Source organism: Podarcis erhardii (genome assembly GCF_964252035.2).
Source record: "Podarcis erhardii genome assembly, chromosome: 6".
Taxonomy (NCBI): domain Eukaryota; kingdom Metazoa; phylum Chordata; class Lepidosauria; order Squamata; family Lacertidae; genus Podarcis; species Podarcis erhardii.
Genome location: NC_138510.1, coordinates 6,628,603 through 6,653,085, shown reverse-complemented (window position 1 = coordinate 6,653,085; position 24,483 = coordinate 6,628,603). Strand labels below are relative to the sequence as shown.

The following is a 24,483-nucleotide window of genomic DNA, read 5'->3' as shown; positions in this document are numbered from 1 at the left end:
ATGGGCAATGCAGCGTAAAAGGAACATCAGAAACCAGGGCAGAGGTGCTAGTAATATAACCAGGAAAGCTAAGGCAACCAGCCCCACATCTGAATGCACCCTCAGAGAGCAGAACTTGAGGGACTCCCATCTGAGAGCCGTGTCACGCAGGCAGTAATGAATGTGTCTGCAAGGGTCATTCAGCCTTGCTCATCTGGGTGTATGAAAGACCCTGGAAATCCCCACTTGACATGGGATTAAGAGGGGCTGAGCTGCGGAAGTGGGCAGCAGATTTAGAAGTCTGGTGGCGTTTGTGGATTAAGCTGTTTTCCAGCCCTTTGCATTCTGCCTCGTTTTGCATGGCCCGCCTTGAGAGTGAATGAAACCAGCGAGGGGCTGGGGGAGAAAGGGATTGTTGGATGGGGCGGACAATGAGGCAGGAGGAAGGGGGGGCTCCCCTAGCCAGCGGGAGAGTGTTGTGTGTGCACGCAAAGGATGCCAAGCTCTTAATCCTCCTCTTTTAATTACAAGGCCCAGATAGGTAGCTTCCAGGAACTTGGGGGCACGGGAAAGAAGCAGGGGACAGACTGCGGTTTGTGCAAAAAGACGGAAGCAGCAGTCAGAGGGAATTGTTTGAGGCGTTGTGAAGAAGGGGAAAAGAAATGAAAGCGAGCAGATCCTTCAAAGAAGGCACTGTGCATTCTCTCACATTTCGCCATCTTTCCTTTATCCCTCTTTCCCTCAAGGTTTCCAACCTGCCAGCATCTCAGCGGCCCCAACCAATCAACACCTGAGTGGCCCAACCATTAAAAGTGTGTTGTGCTAACAGAACCATAGTCTAAACAGCCAGCAAATTCCAGATTCTGCAAGCTCCAACTAGAACCTGCTAGCAGAGCGCCCAGCAATATGAAAGTATTTTGCAGAAACAAAATAATAACAATATTATTTTTAAATGGGTAGTGTAATTTGTGAGCTTGGACCATGCCAAAAAATGGGCCGAGTCCATCCAAAGTCACATTTGGTCCACCATCTTGATTCAAAATGTCACCCAGCATCCAGGCATCAATGAAGACTGCTGCGCTCTGGCTCGGGAACCCTTGTGCCAAATTTGGTGACTATATCTCAAGAGATGGCCAAACGTATGCCAAAAAAATATGGGCAAAGTCGCACCAAAATCACATTTCAGTGTGGCATCTTGAATCAGAATTGCACCCAGCATTGAAACATCAACAAAGACTGTCCCCCCTATAACCCTCATTCCAAGTTTAGCGATGATACCTTAAGGGGCAACCAAATCCATTGGCAAAGTTGTACCAAAGGCACATTTGGGGATGGATCAGGGCAAATGAGATGAGGTTAGTTCCAAGGAGGTTGTTGTGGTTGGGAGATTGCCTGTTCCACAAGGTTGTCTCCAGCTGGCCTTAGATAGGCTTGCCCTCTCCTCCGTTAAGAGACCAAGTGTGCTGATTGGGACTGCAACTTGACTTTGTAATAACTGGGGAAGTCCAGGGGCTGGTAGCCAGAAATGCCCCTCACCAGCTTCATAGCAGCCCTGCATGGAGACATCTGGCCTGTAGACTTTGAAGGCAGCCCAAGGGTCAACCAGTCCAATCCTTGCAAGGCAAGAATAATCCGTGTTTCGCTCATGCCTAGCTAGGTTTGTCATTCGCTGTAGGTAGCGCTTCTTTTAAAGACAACCAGGAAAGTTGTTGTAAACAAAAAATCTGCCCTTTTCCCTTTTGGGGTATCTAAGAGCCCATATAGAGTCCTTATGTAGGTTCCCTATTGGCAGGAGAAAATAACAGAAGCCAACCAGAGAATATTGAGAAGCAAAGCAGCTAGCAAGCCTGATCTTTATTGATCTGTTGCAACAGGGTGCTTCCCTCACACGCAGGAGAGGTGGAGGAACCCAGAACAATGGCGCGCAAGGCCTTATATAGACATTTTAAATTCCCTGCCCTGGAGCTCCAGACCACCCCTCCATACATCATACATACATCACAGAAGGGGTGTAACCTAAGACCACCCCTCAGATACCTACATCACAGAAAAGTTGGTCTAAAACAGAAATTTGAATGTTGTTTTTCCTGTTTGCCAGGTTATCTTATTGCCTTTCCTGATTGCCTTTCCTGATAGTCTGTCACCCATTAAAATGCTGATTACTCAATTCTTGAGACAATGGGAAGGCTCCCTGACCCCCCTCCCTCCTTGCAAGGAAAACATTTGATCAGTTTGGGAATCAAAATGGTTTCAGGTCGGTCTTCCTGTACTAATCTATGTACGTGCTTGGTTGGTGCACTTATGAACATTTAACATATATCTAAGACCCCAAAGATGGGATGCGGGTGGCGCTGTGGGTTAAACCACAGAGCCTAGGACTTGCAGATCAGAAGGTCGGCAGTTTGAATCCCCACGACGGGGTGAGCTCCCGTTGCTTGGTCCCTGCTCCTGCCAACCTAGCAGTTCGAAAGCATGTCAAAGTGCAAGTAGATAAATAGGTACCACTCTGGCGGGAAGGTAAACGGTGTCGCCGTGCACTGCTCTGGTTCGCCAGAAGCGGCTTAGTCATGCTGGCCACATGACCTGGAAGCTGTACGCTGGCTCCCTCAGCCAATAAACCGAGATGAGCGCCACAACCCCAGAGCCGGTCACGACTGGACCTAATGGTCAGGGGTCCTTTTACCTTTACCTAAGACCCCCAAATTCCTATCACAAAGTTAATGTCTGCTGCAAAATGTGGCCGTGAAGAGCATTTCTTAGAATGGTATCATATAGATGTCTTAGAATAACATGCATTTTTATTTAAATCTCTTTTTTCACATTGCAGTTCCCGTTTACAAAAAGGAAGCGGTTCAGACGGCCACCTCCCCTCCTTACAACCCCACCCAGCATTTGGTGCAATGAAATCAGGATCCCTGATGGAGCGACTGTGCGCTCCCATTTGTTCTGCCCCCGTTCCAAACTGGAACCCTTTTGCCCTGAAAAGGACCATGTTCCCTCCACCCAGAACGGATGTGCGAATTGTATCTCCTGAGCCTGAGGCTCTGCACCCTGTTGTGTCATATAATGAGAGAGTCTGACCTCGCGAGTTGACCAAAGGCTCTCCAGGCCTGGACTCCTCCATCAAAGTGCGAATCTGTTTGCCGTTCCCGAAATCCCTCTTTATTTACGCCTCCATTTCCTTCCATCTGCTCCTGCTGTTGCTCAGCCAGCCTCTTGCTTTACCGTATTTTTAACTAGTCCAAAATCAGCCGTTAGCTTTGAAAATGAGAGTTCCCCAGCGCTTGGTGACAACTCATGCGATGATACCAATTTATTCAGCAAGCTGCCCATTTTTTAAAGTACCTGTACAAGGTATATCCATTCCAACACACTATTCCTTTAAAGCACACGTTCAAAGAATCCTGCGAACCCTCATTCATCCCTCCTGGAACTACAGTTCCCAGCACCTGTAGTGAACCAGAATTCCCAGAATTCTCCTGGGGAAGCGTCGTGCTTTAAATGTATGGTGTGTGCACGGCACAAGTGTACTGGTTTTCATGCACTTTGAGAACTGTGTCCCAATCACACCTCTCAGGTGAGACACCGTTCTGAAATCATGCAGTGTAGCCATAAACAGTGAATAATCTGAGCCACGCAGGGCAGCATTCTTACAGTTTCGTAAGATTTATTATTATTATTATTATTATTATTATTATTATTATTATTAATACCCCACCCATCTGGCTGGGCTTACCCAGCCACTCTGGACGGCTTCCAAAAAATATTAAAATACTGTAATACATCAAACATTAAAAGCTTCCCTAAACAGGGCTGCCTTCAGATGTCTTCTAAAAGTCTGGTAGTTGTTGTTCTCTTTGACATCTGGTGGGAGGGCGTTCCACAGGGAGGGCGCCACCACCGAGAAGGTCCTCTGCCTGGTTCCCTGTAACTTGGCTTCTTGCAGTGAGGGAACCACCAGAAGGCCCTCGGAGCTGGACCTCAGTGTCCGGGCAGAACGATGGGGATGGAGACGCTCCTTCAGGTATACTGGACCGAGGCCGTTTAGGGCTTTAAAGGCCAGCGCCAACACTTTGAATTGTGCTCGGAAACGTTCTGTGAGACAATGTAGGTCTTTCAAGACCGGTGTTATGTGGTCTCTGCGGCCGCCCCCAGTCACCAGTCTAGCTGCCGCATTCTGGATTAGTTGTAGTTTCCGGGTCACCTTCAAAGGTAGCCCCACGTAGAGCTCATTTCAGTAGTCCAAGCGGGAGATAACCAGAGCATGCACCACTCTGGCAAGGCAGTCCACGGGCAGGGAGGGTCTCATCCTGCGTACCAGATGGAGCTGGTAAACAGCTGCCCTTGACACAGAATTGACCTCCATGGACAGCTGTGAGTCCAAAATGACTCCCAGGCTGGTCCTTCCGGGCGCTCAGTTTCCCCATTCAGGACCAGGGAATCCTCCACACCTGCCTGCCTTCTGTCCCCCAAAAACAGTACTTCTGTCTTGTCAGGATTCAGTCTCAATCTGTTAGCCGCCATCCATCCTAAGAAGCTGCCTTGTTGGCCCACCTAGCTCAGTGTTGCCTGCACTGGTGGGCAGTGCGTCTCCAAGGTCTCAGACCTGGGATCGTCTGCATGCAAGGTATTCTCTCTGTTGCTGATCTGTGGCTGTTCCCTAAGTGGTATCTCATGGGCTGCCTTTGAGATTCTGTTTATGCAGTGCGTGATCTGAAAGGTACCACTCAGCACCACTTCTGATTTCAAGGGATGCTAAGATGCACTCCTCTCCCAGGAGCTTGCTGGTCAGTAACCACAGCAGTGGCGTAGCGTGGGGGGTGCAGGGGGGCCGGCCGCACTGGGCGCAACATCTGGGGGGGCGCGCTCGCCGCCTCCGGAGTCGCCGAAGAGCCTCGGGCGCAGGCTGTAGCAGAGCCCCATGTCTCGCGGAACCGACGAGCTGTGTGCGTGCCCAGGCAGCAGCAAGAAGAAGCTGGCAGCGGCGGCAGGTTAGGGGTTAGGGGCGCAAATTACTTGCCTTGCCCCAGGTTAGGGGCGCAAATTACTTGCCTTGCCCCAGGTTAGGGGGCGCAAATTACTTGCCTTGCTCCAGGTTAGGGGCGCAAATTACTTGCCTTGCCCCGGGTTAGGGGCCGCAAATTACTTGCCTTGCCCCAGGTTAGGGGGCGCAAATTACTTGCCTTGCCCCGGGTTAGGGGCGCAAATTACTTGCCTTGCCCCGGGTTAGGGGCGCAAATTACTTGCCTTGCCCCAGGTTAGGGGGCGCAAATTACTTGCCTTGCCCCGGGTTAGGGGGCGCAAATTACTTGCCTTGCCCTGGGTTAGGGGCGCAAATTACTTGCCTTGCCCTGGGTGCTGACAACCCACGCTATGCCGCTGAACCGCACAGTTCAGAATTGGACTTAACTCTTTATTAGCAGAAGCACGATCTGCGCAGGAGTGTCAGGCCTAATGAGCGCAGCAACCCATCTCTGGGCCAGAGGAGCATTGCTAGATGCAAACGCCCATCCAGATTTGTCTCAGCTGCAAGCATGGAAGGCTGATGCCTGCACATAGCTCTTCCTTGCCGCATTGTCTGTGTGCACATGCATGTCTGTTCCCCATCATCTCTGTGCCCTGCGGTCCTTTCTCCGCTTTCATTAACTGCCCAAAGTTAGAGCATGAGAAATCACGAATAGGCTGCCACACCCCTTCTGCAAGAGCACAGGGGAGGGAAGACCCCCAAATTCCTCTCTGCCGTGAGCATTTGAAATCCAGCTACAACCTTTCGAATCAAGGGCATTGGCAACCTTTGCGAGGATGCAGTAATCCTGCTTTTGCAAAGGGCTTGATTAATCTTCTCCCTTTTTGTTGTTTCCAATTTCCATTCCTCTTCCCTCGACCCCTTTCTACTTGCTTATGCCCCTTGGCCAGGTTTATTTCTTTGAAAGGGCAATTGCTCAGGTAGGTCATATTTATCCCTCCCCCCCCCCGCCCCGCTTTGAAGCTATCCTCTTTCAGGGGGTGCATTTCACACACTGGCTTCAGTCAAGGGTCTCACAGCTAGAGAGGCGATGGAATTAGCACACAATAGATCAATGGCTTTCCGGAACACTTTCATTCCTGGAACACACGAGGCAGACTTACACAGGAGCCTCCGTTCCTCAGCTCTCTGATCTGCCTGTTTATTGTAGTGCTCGCTGCTCGTCTTCACTTGCCAGGATCAACGGCAGCTTAGACAAAGCCGGATGCTTTTTTATCCAGGGAGACAGGCGTGCGAGTCTCATGCAAGGGAGTTTCCTCATTGACATACACACCCTTCCTTGATCGTGGCGGGTTTTGATTTTCTGATTGTTAACGCAGGTGGAACAGTCTGATCTAAGGGTGATTCTCTGTGGATGGTATTTGAGAGACTCTGCCATGCGCTCTCTTTCAGAGCATCAAAGATAATATGTCCACATGGTAAATGCACCACTTACAGTATGTGTTTTGATGTGTGTTTGTAAATGCACCACCTTCCCAAAAGTGCTGCAGTCTTGGACCAGCATTAAGGGTCAAGATGACCAGGCACATGCCAAGGTCCACAGCTCTGCAGAGGACCCACCACGGACCTGGGTTTGGGGAGTGATCTCCCAAGCGAAGGGCCTTTAGCTCTGTAGTAGAACATCTGCAGAACATTCCAAGTTTAATTGAAGGTGGAGACCTATCTCAAGCAGATTTCCATAACCTTTTGAAAATACCCTTGGGGAATATATAGAGGTATCCCATGACGCAACTATACTGTCCGCACACTAGGTCAACATCTTCTTGGAGCGATTCGCAATGAACCCAAGGTCTCTCTCCTTGGGCTGCCCCCAGTTCTGACCCAGGAGTGTATATGCTGAAATAGGTGGGATTTTGATACAGCCCACTGAGAAACTTCTTACGTCCTCCTAAGTCTTCTTCTTCTTCTTTGGCGATTCCTCATAGCTGAGTAAGATTGTCTTCCATAAACACGGTTTTAACAGTGAGTCCATAAGTGACTGTGGAGGCCAATTCTGGATCCACAAGTCCTTCCACAGTTTGCCAAGCGTGCCTTCCTCTTAGCACGTTTCTCCCTTGCGTCCTGAGTTCGAGCGTCTTCAAAGCCCAGGACACCTTTGGTAAAGGCTGTTCTCCAGCTGGAGTGCTCGCAGGCAAGTGTTTCCCAATTGTTGGTGTTTGTACTACATTTTTAAAGATTTGCCTTGAGATAGTCTTTAAACCTCTTTTGTTGACCACCAGCATTACGCTTTCCATTTTTAAGTTTGGAATAGAGTAGTTGCTTTGGAAGATGATAATCAGGCATTCGCACAACATGACCAGTCCAACGAAGTTGATGTTGAAGAATCATTGCTTCGACCCTGGTGATCTTTGCTTCTTCCAGTACACTGGCATTAGTTCGTCTGTCTTCCCAAGTGATGTGTAAAATTCCTCGTCCTCCTAAGTAGCCTTCACAGGGCCGCATGGACCCACACTCTGACTCTGTGTAAGGCAGATAGAGTCCTACAACTGGAAGTAAATTATATTTTGGAAAGCGGAAGACCTCAGGGTCTCCTGTTTCCCTATTGTGTTTTTGGCTGGCGCGAAATGATGCGCGGCTTTCTGAATTGAGGTCAGCGCAGCAGACATCTGAGTGGAGGGACCCGCCACAGCCAATTCCCGGCATAAATCCAGGGTGATCGTGTGGTGAATCATTTGTCTGGCTCCGGTGCGAAATCTGGCTGTTGAGCGCATCTTCCTCCCTGTAGAAAGTGTCTGGAGTGCACAGTCGCCGCCGGCCTCACGATTTAATTGCCTCGGAGTGAATCAGCATCACCAGTGTGGGGCTTTGTCAGAAGAAAAGGAAATGTGTGTGTGTGTTTAAAAATAAGATGACATTTAAACCAACATTTAGGTGACTAGCTGGACTGACAGAGAGCAGAAATAGAAAGTCCCAAATGATGGTGTGATTTTTGCTCCTGGTGTCTTTTTTAAAAAAAAATATTTATTGAGATTTTAAAAAATCATAACAAAATACAGTGAGAAAAAAGAAAAGAGAAAAGAGAAAAATACAAGATACAAAAAAGAAAAAGTAGATAAAAAGAAAAAGAAAAAAGAAAAAAATCCATCTTTCCTTTTTTAACTTTAAAGCTCATTACCTTATTTCCTTGACCTCCTCACACCTCCCCTTTTTGTATTCCCATTTACATAATCAAATCAGCAAATCCTTGCCCTCTTTCAATTTATCATCTTTAACTTTGTATCTTAACATATCACAACTCAAATATATTCATCCATCAATTCATTTTTGCATACTCTTTCTAACTTTATCACTAATGCCACTTATTTTTAATCCAACATCATTTTAGCATTCATAAATTTTACACTGTTTCTGTAGATAATCTTTAAATTTCTTCCAGTCCTCTTCCACCAGCTCCTCTCCCAGGTCTCGGATTCTGCCAGTCATCTCCGCCAACTCCATATAGTCCATCACTTTCATCTGCCATTCTTCCAGGGTGGGTAAATCTTGTGTCTTGCTCCTGGTGTCTTTTCACACCACTGTGGTAAAGACAGTGTTGGGAATAAGATTGAGAAAAAAGAAAGCATTGTTTTTTCCCTCTCTCGGTTATTAATATTTTTATTTTAAGGTTTTTCTTTTCCCCGTTTGACTCACCTTCAAAGGTGTTGCTGCCTTAGCAATTGAAATAGAGGCCGAATTGTTAGGCCGAATTGCTGTTATCAAGATGAATGTATTGCCGAGATTGTTATTTTTGTTCCAGACACTGCAAATTTTAGACAAGATGGACTGTTTCAAGAAGTGGCAGAAAGATATATCTAAATTTGTCTGGCAGGGCAAAAAGCCCAGAATAAAATTTAAGATTTTGACTGATGCAAAGGATAGAGGGGGCTTCGCCCTGCCGGACTTAAGACTTTATTATGAGGCAGCAGCTTTTTGCTGGCTGAAACAATGGCTACTTCTTGAGAATACAGATATCTTGGATCTGGAAGGCTACGATAACAACTTTGGTTGGCATGCATACTTATGGTATGACAAGGTAAAGGTTCATAGAAACTTTAAAAACCATATTGTCAGGAAAGCACTGTATAATGTATGGAATCGATATAAAGATTTGTTGGAGAGTAAAACCCCCAGGTGGTTGTCACCAATGGAAGCTAAGGCGGTAAAAAGACTGAACATGGATTCAGACTGGCCAAAATACTGCGAAATTATAGAATATGATGGTGAAAAGTTGAAACTACAGAGTTTTGAGAAATTAAAACCTAAAGTCCGAGACTGGTTACATTATTACCAGATTAATGAGACATTTAAGCAGGACAGGAAACTAGGATTCCAGAAGGAGAGGTCAAAGCTAGAAACAGAATTGTTAGAACCCAATACTAAGAATCTGTCTAGAATGTATAATCTGCTGCTAAAATGGAACACACAGGATGAAATGGTCAAATCAGCTATGATTAAGTGGGCACAAGATATTGGTCATGATATTATGTTTGCTGACTGGGAGCAGTTATGGACCACAGGTATTAAATTCACGGCATGTAGTGCCTTAAAAGAGAATATAATGAAAATGATCTATAGATGGTACATGACCCCAGTCAAGCTTGCAAAGATATATCATTTGCCCAATAACAACTGTTGGAAGTGTAATGAATGCGAAGGAACTTTTTATCATCTTTGGTGGACCTGCCCGAAGATTAAGGCCTACTGGGAAATGATCTATAATGAAATTAAGAAAATCCTTAAGTGGACATTTGTAAAGAAACCGGAGGCTTTTCTCTTGGGCATGGTAGGCCAAATGATTCCAAAGAAAGATAGAACATTTTTTATGTACGCAACAACAGCAGCAAGAATTCTTTTGGCAAAGTATTGGAAGACTAAAGAACTACCTACTCTGGAAGAATGGCAGACCAAGGTGACTGAATTTATGGGACTGGCAGAGATGACCGGCAGAATCTGTGACCAGAGGAGAGAGACAGTGGAAGAGGACTGGAAAAAATTTAAAATTTATCTTAAAAATTGTTGTAAAATTTCGGAATGTTAAGATGTCAAGGGATTTGATATAAAGAATTACAGCTGTAAAAATTTAAGCTTAAGAAAATTTTAAAGAGAATTAAATATAAAAATGGATGAAGGATTGCTAAAAAATTCTAAAATAAGGATGCAGTGAAGGGGAGGCATGGGGAAGTCGTGTTATGTTTGTTTGTTTTTTGTTTGTGTTGTAAAATTAATAAAAATCATTTAAAAAAAATAGCAATTGAAATAGAGGAAATATTTATAGGAGATATAAATACACTGCATAATGCAACAGGAAAAGGCTGGGAATAAGACCGTCATGGAGGTAAAGGTGGGAAGTCAAACCATTAAGGGAAATATGTATTAAAGTCAGAGTTAAGGTACCACTGTATATAAATTACAGGAAAAGCCATTGCCATTATAATCGTCTTTTCTTTTAATGGGAGAATAATGATTCTGGCTTACTTTAGGAGGTTACTGTAAAGCAGAGATTTCCATGCCAAGAAGTAGCGACAGCAGCAGCACTAACAACTAGGCGATGTGTCACAAGCAAATGATGGTTTGGCATGGATTGTTGCTTACAGGTAGTCTTCATGCAAGGCCCAGGACCACCTGTAAGCAACAATCCATGCCAAACCATCATTTGCTTGTGACACATCGCCTAGTTGTTAGTGCTGCAATGGTACCCACCTGAGAGGTGCCAGAACCAAGTTCGGGCGAGTTTTGGCTGATTATTGTTACGATTATTGTTATCTTTCAGCCCTGATTATTGTTATGGCATAAGAGAGGGTACAGCAAGGAGGGGAAATAAAAAACACAGTGGAAAGTGGGATGGGAAGTCGACAAAACAAAATAAAAAAAATATTATGTATTGGAATGTATAGGTGAAATAATTATAACGGGGGGGGGGGGGGAGAATTCTTAGTTACCCCTTATACTGTATTGTAGGTCTGGGAGGTGGCGGCTGAGATATTCTGGCTTCCCAAAAGCCAGCTAATCAGATTCATACCAGAGGTGAGATTCCTTTTGAGATAACGGTTCCCATTTTTAGCTCTGCTGACCTCCAGAATAGCCAGCGGTAACAAGTCACCCCATCTCATTCATCCCAGGAGAATACAGTGGTGCCTCGCAAGATGAAATTAATCCGTTCCGTGAGGCTCTCCGTATAGCGGTTTTTTCGTCTTGCAAAGCAAGCCCATTGACAGCTTAGCGGATTAGCGCTATTAGCGGCTTTTAGCGGATCAGCTGATAAGCGGCTTAGGGCTTAGGAAAAGGGGGGGAGGGAAAAAACCCCCGCAGGAACTCGCAAGACATTTTCATCTTGCGAAGCGCCTTCAAAACGGAAAACCCTTTCGTCTAGCGGGTTTTCCGTCTTGCGAGGCGTTCGTCTTGCGGGGCACCACTGTATGCAAAGTTTTAGATCCAGTACTTTAGGCTAAGCTATATTAGAGTAATTGCACAGACTCCCCCCCCCCCAAACAACCATTTCTGCATGCATTCTTCCTCTAAAATATACGTATGCTTTTTCAATGCATTTTCCTGCTAAAGTGCAAATTTTTGTATGTGGTTTTTTTTAAACCAAAACAGCATCGCCATAAACAGAGAATCGTAGGAGCCAACTCCTAGGGACCAAGGTCCCTTTACCCCACCCCATAAAATATTTGAGGGGGCTGCCCCCCCGAAGTTGATGGGTATTGCCATTCAAATGGTGTGATCCATTATTATGTGGGGCAGGGCTTACAGGCCCTCCCCAAATATTTTATTCAGGTTGGCACCCCTGGTGTGGATCAGCAGCCGTGTTCCAATGTCCATCGAAGTTCCAATTAGGCCACAGACTTTAAAAATACATTCCACATACGTTTCTCCTCCATCCCTAATAACACTGATGCAAAATATTATTTGCCATGCGCCAAGCACAGGGTCCTGGGAGGCAGAGACCACTGACCCAGCTCTGGTTCCAGGCTTGCAGCTTCTGTTCCAGCAATCCCGCCATCCAAATAATAGCACAGCTCATCCCCTTGAGTTGGCCTTTTTTCACAAACAGCCCCACCCAGCTGCCTGTTTGCACTCCCCTTCAATAAAGCTTTTAATTGCTGGGACATAACGTTTAATTGCATTGCATTTAGATTGCTGGAGGGGAATTGGCAGTCCAGCCGAGCGGAGATCAGAGAGTGCTGTGGCTCGGCTAACCACAACGTTTGATTCAGCCCTCTCTGCTCCAGCCCGACCGCAAAGACTATATGTATATAGTGAAACGACACGATGTACGCCTGGGAGCAGATGTGTCCCGAGTTCAGCGGATTGCGCGTTTTGAGTAAATAGGCACAGGCTTGGGCTGCAGCCTGAATCCGTGTCGTTTGGCTTGGGTTAGGGAAATACCATATGTTTTGCTCTAGAAGACTCACTTTTTCCCTCCTAAAAAGTATGGGGAAATGTGTGTGCGTCTTATGGAGCGAATGCAGGCTGCGCAGCTATCCCAGAAGCCAGAACAGCAAGAGGGATTGCTGCTTTCAGTGATCCCTCTTGCTGTTCTGGCTTCTGGGATTCAGAATATTTTTCTTCTTGTTTTCCTCCTCCAAAAACTAGGTGCGTCTTATGGTCTGGTGCGTCTTAGAGAGCGAAAAATACGGTACTTAATATACCTTCCAGCTTGGTGGGAACCCTGGGGCGGCTCGCGGTAAGGACGTTTGACAACGAAACAGTTTTAAAACGAAAGAAGCTGCCAGCAATAATAGCAAGGCTAAAGAGCGGCCAAAAGATGCCACCTCCCAAAAGCCAGGAGGAATAGACACACATAGCTGATCGTAGGTCATAGAAGGGAACCCATGGGGTCATCTAGTCCAACCCCTGCAATGCAGGACTCTTTTGCCTAATCCACAACCCCAAGATAAAGAGTCTCATGCTCTACCAACAGCTGCATACAAGGAGATGCAAGATCCTTCTGATCTGAGGATCTGCTTTCTGCAATTTTCCAATGAGGAAGTCAACTGAGACTCCCGAGGCAGAGAATTCTAAAATCTGGATGCCTTAACCAAAAAGGTGCTGTTTGCATTGCCTTTCTCCAAGCCTCCGAGAGAAGGAGGCGCCTGGAGCAGGGCCTCTGTCAGTAACCAAGCATGCAGGGTCTTATCTGAGGAAACCGTTCTCATAAGGTTCCCTGGGAAATGGGATCGATGGTTGAACCACTCTGGGAGTTGTTGTTATGTACTGAAGTTCTCTCCCTTGGCCAGCAGGGGGATACTGTAGATAGTTTTCACTCAGGTCCGCATATGCAAATAAGGAATTGAAAGTGACGTTCAGTGATTGGATAGTTACAGAAAGTTGTTACTGTTGCTTTGTAGTTGAGCTCTGTATAAGCAGGTTGGCTAAACCCTTCAGCATAGCTGTCAACCGTCCCTTATTTGGCGGGAAAGTCCCTTATCCTAGCGCCGTGTCCTGCTGCTGTCCCTTATTGATGATGTCCCTTAAATTTCCCGGGTTTCAAAGGAAGCAGCTCCTCTCCCTCCCTGCCTGCCGGCCAGGGAGGAGGGAGGCTCCAACTGTGTTGCTTGGCTGCGTTGCTCACCCAATAAGGAGTCTAAGAACAACTTGGGGGTGGAGCTTGTATGCTTTGTGCCAATCAAATTGGCTGCATTGCCTGGGGACTTGTCTTTGCTCAGCGCTTCCCAGCGGAGAGGTGACGGTGGTTTCCCTTGCTGCATCCCCTTTGCCGGGTTGCTGCGCTGTGGGAACCACCGCTTGAGGCTTCGTTTGGCCGCTGGCTGGGCTTTCTGCCTTTGGCTCGGAGGGGCTCAGAAGTTGAACATACCTGTGTTCTGAAAATCCCTTATTTCGGCTGCTGATCCCTTATTTTCGAGGCTGCTGGTCCCTTATTTTCAAATCTGTAAGTTGACAGCTATGCTTCAGTTCAGTTCTGTTCTGGCCTGTGAATAAACAAGAGCTGTCTGAAGAATCGCAGTGTCATCTGATTTGTTCACCCACAACTTCACAGTGGTAGCTTTGGAGCTCTGTGAGAGGAATGGGGGTCTCCTAACTAGTCTCAGAACCCTTAGCAAACTGTAGCTCCAAGGGGGGTGGAAGCCGTGACGGTTAAAAGTGTTGGCTATTTGCAGATTAGTTGCGCTGCAGAAAGCGTGCTGGGGAGACCACACATTCAAGAAACGCAAAATAAATTTTGCTAGGTTTTAATCACAAAAAACCCTCCTTTTACACTAAATTACATTATATCAATAAGAATGACCCATCCACCAGGGTACTGAGAGAACTACATGCTGCTCTTTATATACCATACCCAACAGCTTAATTACCACAACTTAACAGCACCTTATATACTGCTTCACAGCTGCAAAACCAGGTCACGTTATTTGCTCTGGCCTTTAAAGAAATACACGTCTTGTGGAACAATAATGAACCTTCAGATTTAAAGAGACCATTCAACAAAAAGCGCTATGGTAGCTTGTACCTGAAGCTCTGTCGCTCTGCCTAAGCCTACCTCACAGGTTTGTTGCGAGGATGAAGGGCGAGGGAACAGCGTAGCCCCCCAAAGCTCTTAACGAACAAGGGTGGGATTTTTAAAAATTGCATTTATTGGTGTGCTTGTTTGCTTATGGTTGCGTTTATATCCCACTATTTTCTCAGAGGGTCTTAAGGTTTGCCGCTCCCCATTTAATCCCCACAACAACGGCTGAGAGGCAGTGACTGGCCCATGGTTGCCCATTGAGCTTCACGGCCAAGTGGGGAATTCGAACCCTGGCCCTAGTCCGACACGCTGAATATGATTTGATCTTGATCTTTGTGTAGGGGAGGAATGTTGCATTGGAAGAGGATTACTGCCTCATTGCCTCAGTTGGTTTTATGTTCTTGCCCTTCTCTCCCCGACAGCCGCCGCAGCTCACTTCAGCTTCTGCCAGAACCTTCTAGAACACACCGTGTCGGCCGAGAACCTCAATTACCGCCTGCAGAGGAACTCTGGCAGCAGCCTGACCTGGCACGACGGACGAAGCCAGCGGTCGGCAGGAGGGAGGACCGTCAAACTCCTCCAGCAGCCAGGAACGGAAGGCTCCCAGGTATGATGGCGGGCAGGAAGTCTGCAAATGTCGCCGGGATCCGTCCTTTGGCAGGAACCAAAGACACACTGGTGTTTGTTCTCCCACGTGCAGCGAAACCGGCCGTGCGCCTGCACTGACAAGGTCCGGGGGCCACATGCGGCCCCCAGGCCTCTCTGCAGCACCCATCACCGTGCGTGTTTCTGCTTGGGTAGGCGATGCTCTGGAAACCAGATTGCCACTCCCTGCTTGCTTGGCTGCAGGATACAGAGGGGTGTGGGCGCATGTGTACAAGCTAGCCAATGGCAGAATTCGCGACCGTTGCCCCGCCCACTTTTGCCTCTGGCCCCGCCCACTGGAGTGCAGCTCCTCCCTCCTGGCACCAGTCAATCCAGATCAGCTGTGGAGTCCTGGATCGAAAAAGGGTTCTGGCCCCAAAGAGGTTCCTCGCACCTTGGTCTGTGGAGATCCATGCGCAACACTTGCGCATGCCTGTGCATTTTCTGTGTGCTGGTGTGGCTGGAGCAACCCAACCAGATGGGTGGGGCATAGATAACACAATTATTATTATTACTATAATTCTCTGCCTTCAAATTGAGGGTCACAGCCAGACTATTGTGGAGTTTTTTTGGGGGGGGGAGTGGGGTTCAATCTGGATGATGCCCTGAGTCTCTTCCAGTTCTTGGGATCCTGTGCCCAGTGAGGGCTAGAATTTAATAGGATCCAACTGCTGAAGTAATAATAATAATAAGTAATAAATTTTATTTATACCCCGCCCTCCCCAGCCAAGACCGGGCTCAGGGCGGCTAACAACCAATAATAAAAACAAGTTGATTGAAATACAACTTAAAAAATAAGATTAAAATACAACATTGAAACATTAAAATGCAGCCTCATCACAGGAGGAGAAAGGAAAAAGGAGAAAGGGGGGGGGGAATCAAAACTGATTCCAAGCCAAAGGCCAGGCGGAACAACTCTGTCTTACAGGCCCTGCTGAAAGAAATCAGATCCCGTAGTGCCCTGGTCTCATGAGACAGAGCGCTCCACCAGGCCGGAGCCAGTGTTGAAAAGGCCCTGGCTCTGGTTGAGGCTAATCTGACTTCCTTAGGGCCCAGGACTTCTAGGATCATAGAATAGAATCGTAGAATCAAAGAGTAGGAAGAGACCACAAGGGCCATCGAGTCCAACCCCCTGCCAAGCAGGAAACACCATCAGAGCACTCCTGACATATGGTTGTCAAGCCTCTGCTTAAAGACCTCCAAAGAAGGAGACTCCTTCTTTGTTGCTATTTGTGGACCTTAAGGTCCTCCGCGGGGCATACTGGGAAAGGCGGTCGCGTAGGTGCGAGGGTCCTAGGCAAGCTTCTTTGTAATGCAGTGACCTTCACAGCTGGCCACCCAAGTGTCCTCATAAGCATTCCTAAAGAATGAGCTTCCTTGCAAGAGCTGCAGAGAAGTCATGGTGCTCTCCAAGCTAAGGGGTGGGCCTGTCCTCCCCTCACCCTCACCTGTTGTGTAGAATAATAGCTGGAGGGTTCACAGAATCCTGGAGTTGGAGGGTACCACCAAATCCAACCCCTCAATGTCGTGTGTGTGTGAGAGTGAGTTGAAAACAGGCTGGAAGCTGGAGACACAGAGGAATGCTAGACTCGTGTTGGAACCAAAGCTGTGACTAATAGAGAAGTGAGATCTGTTGGGGTGTTCATGCTGCGAGCCCCTCCATATTAGGATCAGTTTATTATTATTTATTATTTATTGTTTTTTTTGTTTTTACATTTTTTATTGAAATAATTCAATATTGATACAGTTCCAAATACATATTACGGATATACAAACAAACATACATTTCATACAATCCTTAAAAATGTTCATACATACCCACGCTCAATCCCGCACATACTTCCTTTTCCCACCACTGACCTTCACCCCACCCTGTGCTAGACTTCCAATCTACTCAATTGCAATTTCTATTTATTATTTATTGAATTTATATACCAGCCTATAGTCAGGGCGATTCACAGAATAAATTTTAGAAAAAGGGAAAAGGCTACTGGACAGTTAAGTCCAGTCCAAGGCGACTATGGGGTTGCGGCGCTCATTTCACTTTCAGGCCGAGGGACCTGGCGTTTCTCCGCAGACAGCTTTCTGGGTCATGTGACCAGCAGGACTAAACCGCTTCTGGCGCAACGGGACATCGTGATGGAAACCAGAGCAGCGCACGGAAACACCGTTTACCTTCCCACCACAGTGATACCTCTTTATCTACTTGTACTTTGATGTGTTTTCGAACTGCTAGGTTGGCAGGATCTGGGACTGAGCAATGGGAGCTCACCCCGTCGCGGGGATTCAAACCGCTGACCTTCTGATTGGCAAGCTCAAGAGGCTCAGTGGTTTAGACTACAGCGCCACCCGTGTCCCTGAATCACAGAATAAAATCAGGATATAAAACCACAAAATACATAATAAAAATTAAAACAGCAGCCCAATAGCCCCCCACCAAACACACATTATGCTAAATGAGAGCAGTTTTCATGAATGTTTTCACATCAGAAAGCACCCCCCTCATTCCAGTGAATCTTCAGGTTGCTTATATGTGTACCATATTTTCCAGCATATAAGACGACCCCCCAGCTTTTCCTGTTAAAATATAGAGTTTGGGATATACTCGCCGTATAAGACTACCCCCGCCTGCAGCCAACTAGAGGCAGCCCCCCAACCTAAAGCCTGCCAAGCACAGCCCGCCAAGCACCACCAGGGGCAGAGAGCACACTCCTCTGCTGCCTTTGCCATTGCAGCAGCAGCAGCAGCAGCAGCAGCCCGAGGTGAGGCGAGCGAGCCCCAATCGGCCGTCCAGCAAAGCGGCAGCCTGCGCTCACCGGCTGGTAGTTCTGGCATTTAAAAGTCTTTGAAGCTGCGGCAGAATCAGTGTTCCTGGCCCAGCTCTCTCCCTTCAGGAAAAGGCCCCGAGCGGCTGCCTCGGCCTCCACCGCCCTCACCTGTGGGGATGCCCAGCTCCTTGGAGCCCCGGCCGAAGCCATGCACCACCTTGCCACGGGAAGGGGAGACGGCCGTGGGGAGCCCGCGCATTGGGAGCAGCAGCAGGAGGCTCGCCCACCTTCGCCTCGGGAGCCTGCCATAACCTGCCAAGCCCCCTCTTGGCTCTTGCCCCTGCGCTGCCTGCTATCTGGTGGTCCCCATGGTGGCAGGGCGGGCAAGCAAGCAAAGGTGGGTGGGAAGAGTCGTTGTGGCTACTACAACACGGGTGCTCTCCATCCCTAGCAACCCGCCGCTGTGGCTTCACCCTCTTCCCGCCCTGGCTGCCGCCTCTCTTGCACCTGCCGCTGCTGCTGCCAACCATACCCGGCGTATAAGATGACTCCGACTTTGGAGAAGATTTTCCGGGGTTCAAAAGTCGTCTTATACGCCAGAACATACGGTAACTAAAACCATCTATCCTAAAGACATTGTGCTCTCCGCTGACCTTCATTCCAAAGAAACTGAACCCTAAATAAGAGAACCTCTGGAAACTCTCACTGCTCGGAGATTGGGGTGGTCTGTAACATGCACCATCCCTCCCCTCAAGAATTTTGGGAACTGTAGTTTACTTCCTCCCGCACAGCTACCATTTCCAGAGCCCTTAAGAAACCAGGGTTCTTTGAGGAAAGCCATATGCTTTAAGGGTGTGGCACAGATTCTTCGAAGCCGTTTTGGCACATCTGCAGCGGCCCAAAGGAAGCCAAGACCATCCTCCTGCTTTTTGGATTACGGAGGTGGCCTTTCAGTCAGAATTAAGCCCCAGAAATACCTGCCAAAAACCAGCTCCTTTGTTCCTTTCCTTCTCGGAAACAGAGCTTTTCCTCCCTAACATCCCTCTTTGAATCTCAGTTCCGTCTTTTGCAGGAGGGGCGCTGAAGCAGTGGAGTTGGGTGGGGGACGACGAGAGGCTTGAAATGCAGAACTGGCTGCCTTCGGCCTGGAAGGAAAATACGGGGGGGGGGGGGGAGAGAAAAAGAAAAAAGCTTCCTTTTAAACCAGCTGAAAAATTGCCTCCAGGTGCCAGTCTCTGCATCTGTTCCATTTATGGGTCACATTTGAGGCAATGCATGCCAATTTGGGTTGTGGAGAAAGGGAGGGAGATGAGAGTGGCAAAATCCAGACCGTTTGCCAATTTGCAAGAAGGAGACTTAGCGTCAAGATTAATGCGCAATTTGCTTTGGTCTGGAGGAAATTGCTAGTTGCCCTGGGTACCTATTACTCAGAAGTAAGGAGGGTTATTTGGATAAAGGTTGCTGTGGGCTCAGCGTCTTTTTTTCCAGGGAGGATGCCGTCACTTTTGGGCACAGATTTCCTGGACCAATTTCCTCTTTTCTCTCCGGGAATTAAAGGCACACATGTGCTCTGCGCTGCACATTGGAAAGCCTGCTCTTCATGCTTAAAAACAGAAAAAGATCAGCTTCGCTTAGAAACTCTGAAGGTGGGACCAAGCCAAGGGGGTTCTTTCCCTCCCCAAATATTCCCTGACTCAAACAAACAAACAAAAATGAGCAGAAACGGGCAAGGGGGCAGAAGAGGGTAACCGAAAGGGTTGTGGGGAATGTACGCATTGAACGCTCAAATTGCTATGCCGTGCTGGTTCTTGCCTTTGGAGCATGTGCAGAAAACCACAATATATATAATCAAAATAAAAACAACAGCCCAAAAACACACCTAGTTCATACCTGTTGAGAATATTAAGCGCGTTGGTGTCCAAACGTTTTTCAAAGAGGGCCAGATTTGATGAAGCGAAGGGCCAACCAAAGTTGTTAACCTTAGGATTGAAGTTGTTGAGCTTTTTTGGAGCTTGAAGGTTTTTTTACAGTTGAAGTTGTTAAGGCTTTTTTAGGATTTTACCCCAGGAAATAAACTGAATTCAACCCCGACTGGCGGGCTCGATAAGGCCCTGAGACAGACATTTGACATGCCTGTCCTAAGGGGTAGTGTCAATAATAGAAGCACTTACATGATTGTTGCTGAGCTAACCTGACACTTGTTAAACTTGTACAGTGGTACCTCTGGTTACGTACTTAATTCGTTCCAGAGGTCCGTACTTAACCTGAAACTGTTCTTAACCTGAAGCACCACTTTAGCTAATGGGGCCTCCTGCTTCTGCTGCGCCGCCGGAGCACAATTTCTGTTCTCATCCTGAAGCAAAGTTCTTAACCCGAGGTACTATTTCTGGGTTAGCAGAGTCTGTAACCTGAAGCATTTGTAACCTGAAGCGTCTGTAACCCGAGGTACCACATTCTGATTTTTAGGGAAATATAAATATCTCTACCTGTTGAGAATATTAAGATCCTAAGGGTTAGCATCAATGATATCCCAATCCATGCAGAATGTTAAACGCTATATTGATGCATGGAATGACCCCAGACCTTTTTGTTCTCCCTTCCCATACGGTATGATATATATGTCTATAGATATACGGTATTTTTCGCCCCATAGGACGCACTGCCCCATAGGACGCACCTAGGGTTTTTTTGGGGGGGAGGGAATAAAGAAAAAAAATTATCCCCCCCCCCAGGCACGGGGCTGGCGCGGGGGAAGCCCAAGCTTCCCCCGACCCCAGCCCCCAGAACAGCCTGCTATCTGCAAGCCTAGGGAGCCGTGCCGGTCTCCCCAGGCTTGCGGAGAGCTGCGCGAAGCCCAGGCGCGCTCTTCAGCGTGCCCCAGGCTTCGGAATGCAGGCAGCTCTGCGCAACCTTTGGGAGCCCGGCACGAAGCCGCGCTGGGCTCCAGAGGGTTGCGCAGAGCTGCGCCGAGCCCCAGAGTGCAGGCAGCTCCACGCTACCCTCAGGAGCCCAGCGCGGCTTCGCACCGGGCTCCCTAGGGTTGCGCAGAGCTTCCTGAAGCCTGGAGAGTGAGAGGGGTCGGTGCATACCGACCCCTCTCACTCTCCAGGCTTCAGCGAAAGCCTGTATTTGCCCCATAGGATGCACACACATTTCCCCTTCATTTTTGGAGGGGGAAAAGTGCGTCCTATAGGGTGAAAAATACAGTATTGCTGTTAAGCCACTTGGAGACCTTCAGGCGACAAGCAGCTAATAAGCTGAAAAAGTGGTAATGATAAAGAGCCCTAAATGTATGCTGGACCGCTGTTCTCTAACTAAGCCCCATAAGGATTCAGAAGGAGCAGCCTGGGTTCTCTCCTGAGGCTGCGCTGAGCCCATAGCCTGTGTTATGGTGATAATCTGCTTACTGACGGATGTATTGCTTGAGTTAAGAATGCACGGGTGGAGAAGCAAGCCCTCCGGTAGGCCACATCCACACTGCACATTTAAAGCACAAGGCTCCCTCCTTCAGGATCATGGGAACTGTAGCTTACTGCTGACAGAGCTACAGTTCCCCAAACAAGTTCCCAGGAGAAGCAGTGTGCTTTAAATGTATGGATGGAGGTTCCTGGACGTATTAGCACTAGTTTTCTTGGTGTTAGGTACCACCTGTAGGTATCTCAAAAATGCTGGAGAGGGTGCACCTCCACAGGCACATACCTCCACATGTGGTGGGAGTGCCCCAAAATCCAACTATTCTGGACAACAACCATACAAGAAATACATAAAATAACCAAGCAAGTGTTAGAAACCACCCCAGAATTGGCCCTACTAAACATCTTCCAAGACAATAATGCCCACTTACACCACAAAGAACTCATAACCCACCTACTTTCAGCAGCCAGAGGCATCATAGCCAGACACTGGAGAGACCTGTCAGGAGTAAACACGGACCAATGGTACCGAATAGTATGGGAAACAGCCCTACTAGAAAAATTAACCAATAAACTGAAACTGACACGGGGACAAATGGTAGAAGACGCCTTCACCCCGGTATGGCTCCCCTTTATCACATACACAGCCCAACAGGACAATGACAAAAATCCACCGATAGCATACAAATCAGTATGGCTAACCTGATCCAAAACACACACCCCCAACCACACATGAAAACAAAGACCACCACAGCCAACCACAAATAAACAGCCACACCCCAGGCCAACCCCAACCTCTCGCACCACCAAAGGAACACAAGCGAACAGCAGAGAACCTGCACAAGTGATGCTGACACCAAACCCTACATATAGTAAGTAAAATAGAAACATCCCCCTTTTCTTCTAATGTATCAACAAATGAAACTGATTTGTAAAAACATTACATGGGGAAAAAATATGAGAGAAAGACATTGCACACACTTTTGTAAAACAACAAAATCTTTAATAATAAAACACACACACATACACACACACACACAAATGTATGGATGGAGTGGATGTGGCCACAGACCAGATTAGTCTCAGAAGAGCACCAGCGCCCTAGAAGGCAAGCTACGGCGTCTTCCTGCCTCCTTGACCAAGCTCCCCAAAATAGTTTCCACCTCAGAGTTTGCAAGATTGGCGTCTGATTGCCTTTGCAGAGGAAGAATGGGCAGATGCGTATTCCAGCCTTGTTGCAATCTTGACAACGCGACTGGCAAAGCCACTGGCTCCCCGCAAGACTGCGCCAGGCCTGACAGAAGCCCTTGCGCAGATCTTTAGGAATTATTGGGTTGACCCCGTGGCCAATCAGCCCCGTGGTCAATCGGGCAGGGAATTGGCCTCAATCTCCACTTGCCTGGCTTTTGGCATCTCTGAGGGACAAGCCATTAAGCAGGGCAGCAGGTCTTGACATGCCTGTTGTGCTAATTGCGGCGGCTCCTTAATTGGGTGTGCTTAATTAGCCAATGTTCACACACGGGGAAGTTGGCTGTGGTGCAATGCATGTCAAGCGCCATCAACCTTCTGAGCACTGCCTGGGCCCTGATACTTCCAATCTCTGCTTGGCTTCTGGTTTCCAGGTCCACAGAGTCACCCTGAGAGATCTGTTTTTCATTTATCACCCCTTCTCTGAATGCCTTTGTCCTCTGTCTCTGCTGCTCCTTACACGAGCTTCCATTGCTACTCTTTTGCCACCTTCGATGGTGGTGGTGGTGATTTGTTTTCATGACTGTATTGGGGCAGTTAGACCCAAGTCCCATTTTCAATGCTCTTTCTAATACCTGAAGGAGCATCTCCATCCCCATTGTTCTGCCCGGACGCTGAGGTCCAGCGCCGAGGGCCTTCTGGCGGTTCCCTCGCTGCGAGAAGCCAAGTTACAGGGAACCAGGCAGAGGGCCTTCTCGGTTGTGGCACCCGCCTTGTGGAACGCCCTTCAACCAGATGTCAAAGAGATAAACAACTACCTGACATTTAGAAAACATCTGAAGGCAGCCCTTTTTAGGGAAGCTTTTAATGTTTGATGCATTACTGTATTTTAATATTTTGTTGGAAGCCACCCAGAATGGCTGGGGAAACCCAGCCAGATGGGCGGGGTATAAATTATTATTATTATTATTATTATTACTACTACTACTACTACAGCTCAACAACTTTGACCCACTTTTGGGAATATGGCAACCCTATTTAAACTGATATTGCAACCTTCCCTCTGAAATAGCCTCCAATGGCGGCCCTCAAAAAACTACTAAAAATTAAATAGGAGATCCAAGTAGCTCCATATGAAATAATGCATTTTAGAAAGTAAATAAATCTGGAGCATGGTAAAAGAAATGGGGAAGGAGAAAAACGGGAGAGAATGGAAAGCAAGTCGGCATCATGTTGCAGGTTGGGATTAAAGGCAGATCCTGACCGAAGGCTGCTGTGCTGTGCAGTTATTCACAAAGTCCTTCCCTTGAGCCCGAAGTCCCTGAACAGCTTGTTGCTGAAAAAGGAAAAGGGGAGGGTTATGCATGGGACTCCAACGGCCAGAGTTGGCTGCTGTTCAGCTGTCAATGCCAAACTGAAGCCAGCTCTTAATAGCTCTTCATTTTCCAGATTTCCAAATCATCCGGAACGTGATGCTTAACGCATCCTAAACGTTGCCTCTTATTAACAAGCTGTGGCTTTTGTCTGCCAAGAAGATTAAAACCAGCACGGCAGCCTCCGCGATCGCTGGGATGCTGTTCCGCAATTATCCAAACGGAGCAGGGGGAGGGGTAGATGGTACTATGTGGGGGGCATTCCCTAAATTCTGCGGTCTGAAACCCCCACATGTGCTATTGGAATGATTTCAGGGTGGACGGTTGAGTTAGATTTGTATCTCGCCTGTTCCTAGAAGCTCACCGTGGGTTCCTCATAATCTGAAAACAAGACTAAAGAGGGAGGCGGGGGTACAATACAGTGGTACCTCGGTTTAAGAACAGTCCTGTTTACGAATGATTCGGTTTATGAACTCCACAAAACCTGAAGTACAGTCCCGGTTTGAGAACTTTACCTCGGTCTAAGAACGGAATCTGAATAGTGGAAGGGCACCAGCAGCAGGAGGCTACATTAGGGAAAGCTAATACAGTGGTGCCCCGCAAGACGAACACCTCGCAAGACGGAAAACCCGCTAGACGAAAG

At 47.7% G+C, this 24,483-nt stretch overlaps 1 protein-coding gene and 1 long non-coding RNA gene across 3 annotated transcripts in view; one reads left to right on the top strand and one right to left on the bottom strand.

Annotated features, from left to right (window-relative positions):
• SAMD10 (sterile alpha motif domain containing 10) overlaps positions 1–24,483 on the top strand; it is a 56,783-nt gene that overhangs the window by 18,235 nt on the left and 14,065 nt on the right. For both annotated transcript variants that reach the window (XM_081868112.1, XM_081868113.1), the window contains exon 2: positions 14,876–15,060. In XM_081868112.1, coding sequence (XP_081724238.1) covers positions 14,876–15,060 — 185 coding nt within the window. The remainder of the gene's footprint in view (positions 1–14,875; positions 15,061–24,483) is intronic.
• On the bottom strand, positions 1,802–3,643 carry LOC309344303. The gene is made up of 2 exons (XR_014157674.1): positions 2,669–3,643; positions 1,802–2,299 (listed from the first exon to the last, which is right to left on the bottom strand). It is a non-coding gene; the product is annotated as an uncharacterized lncRNA (long non-coding RNA).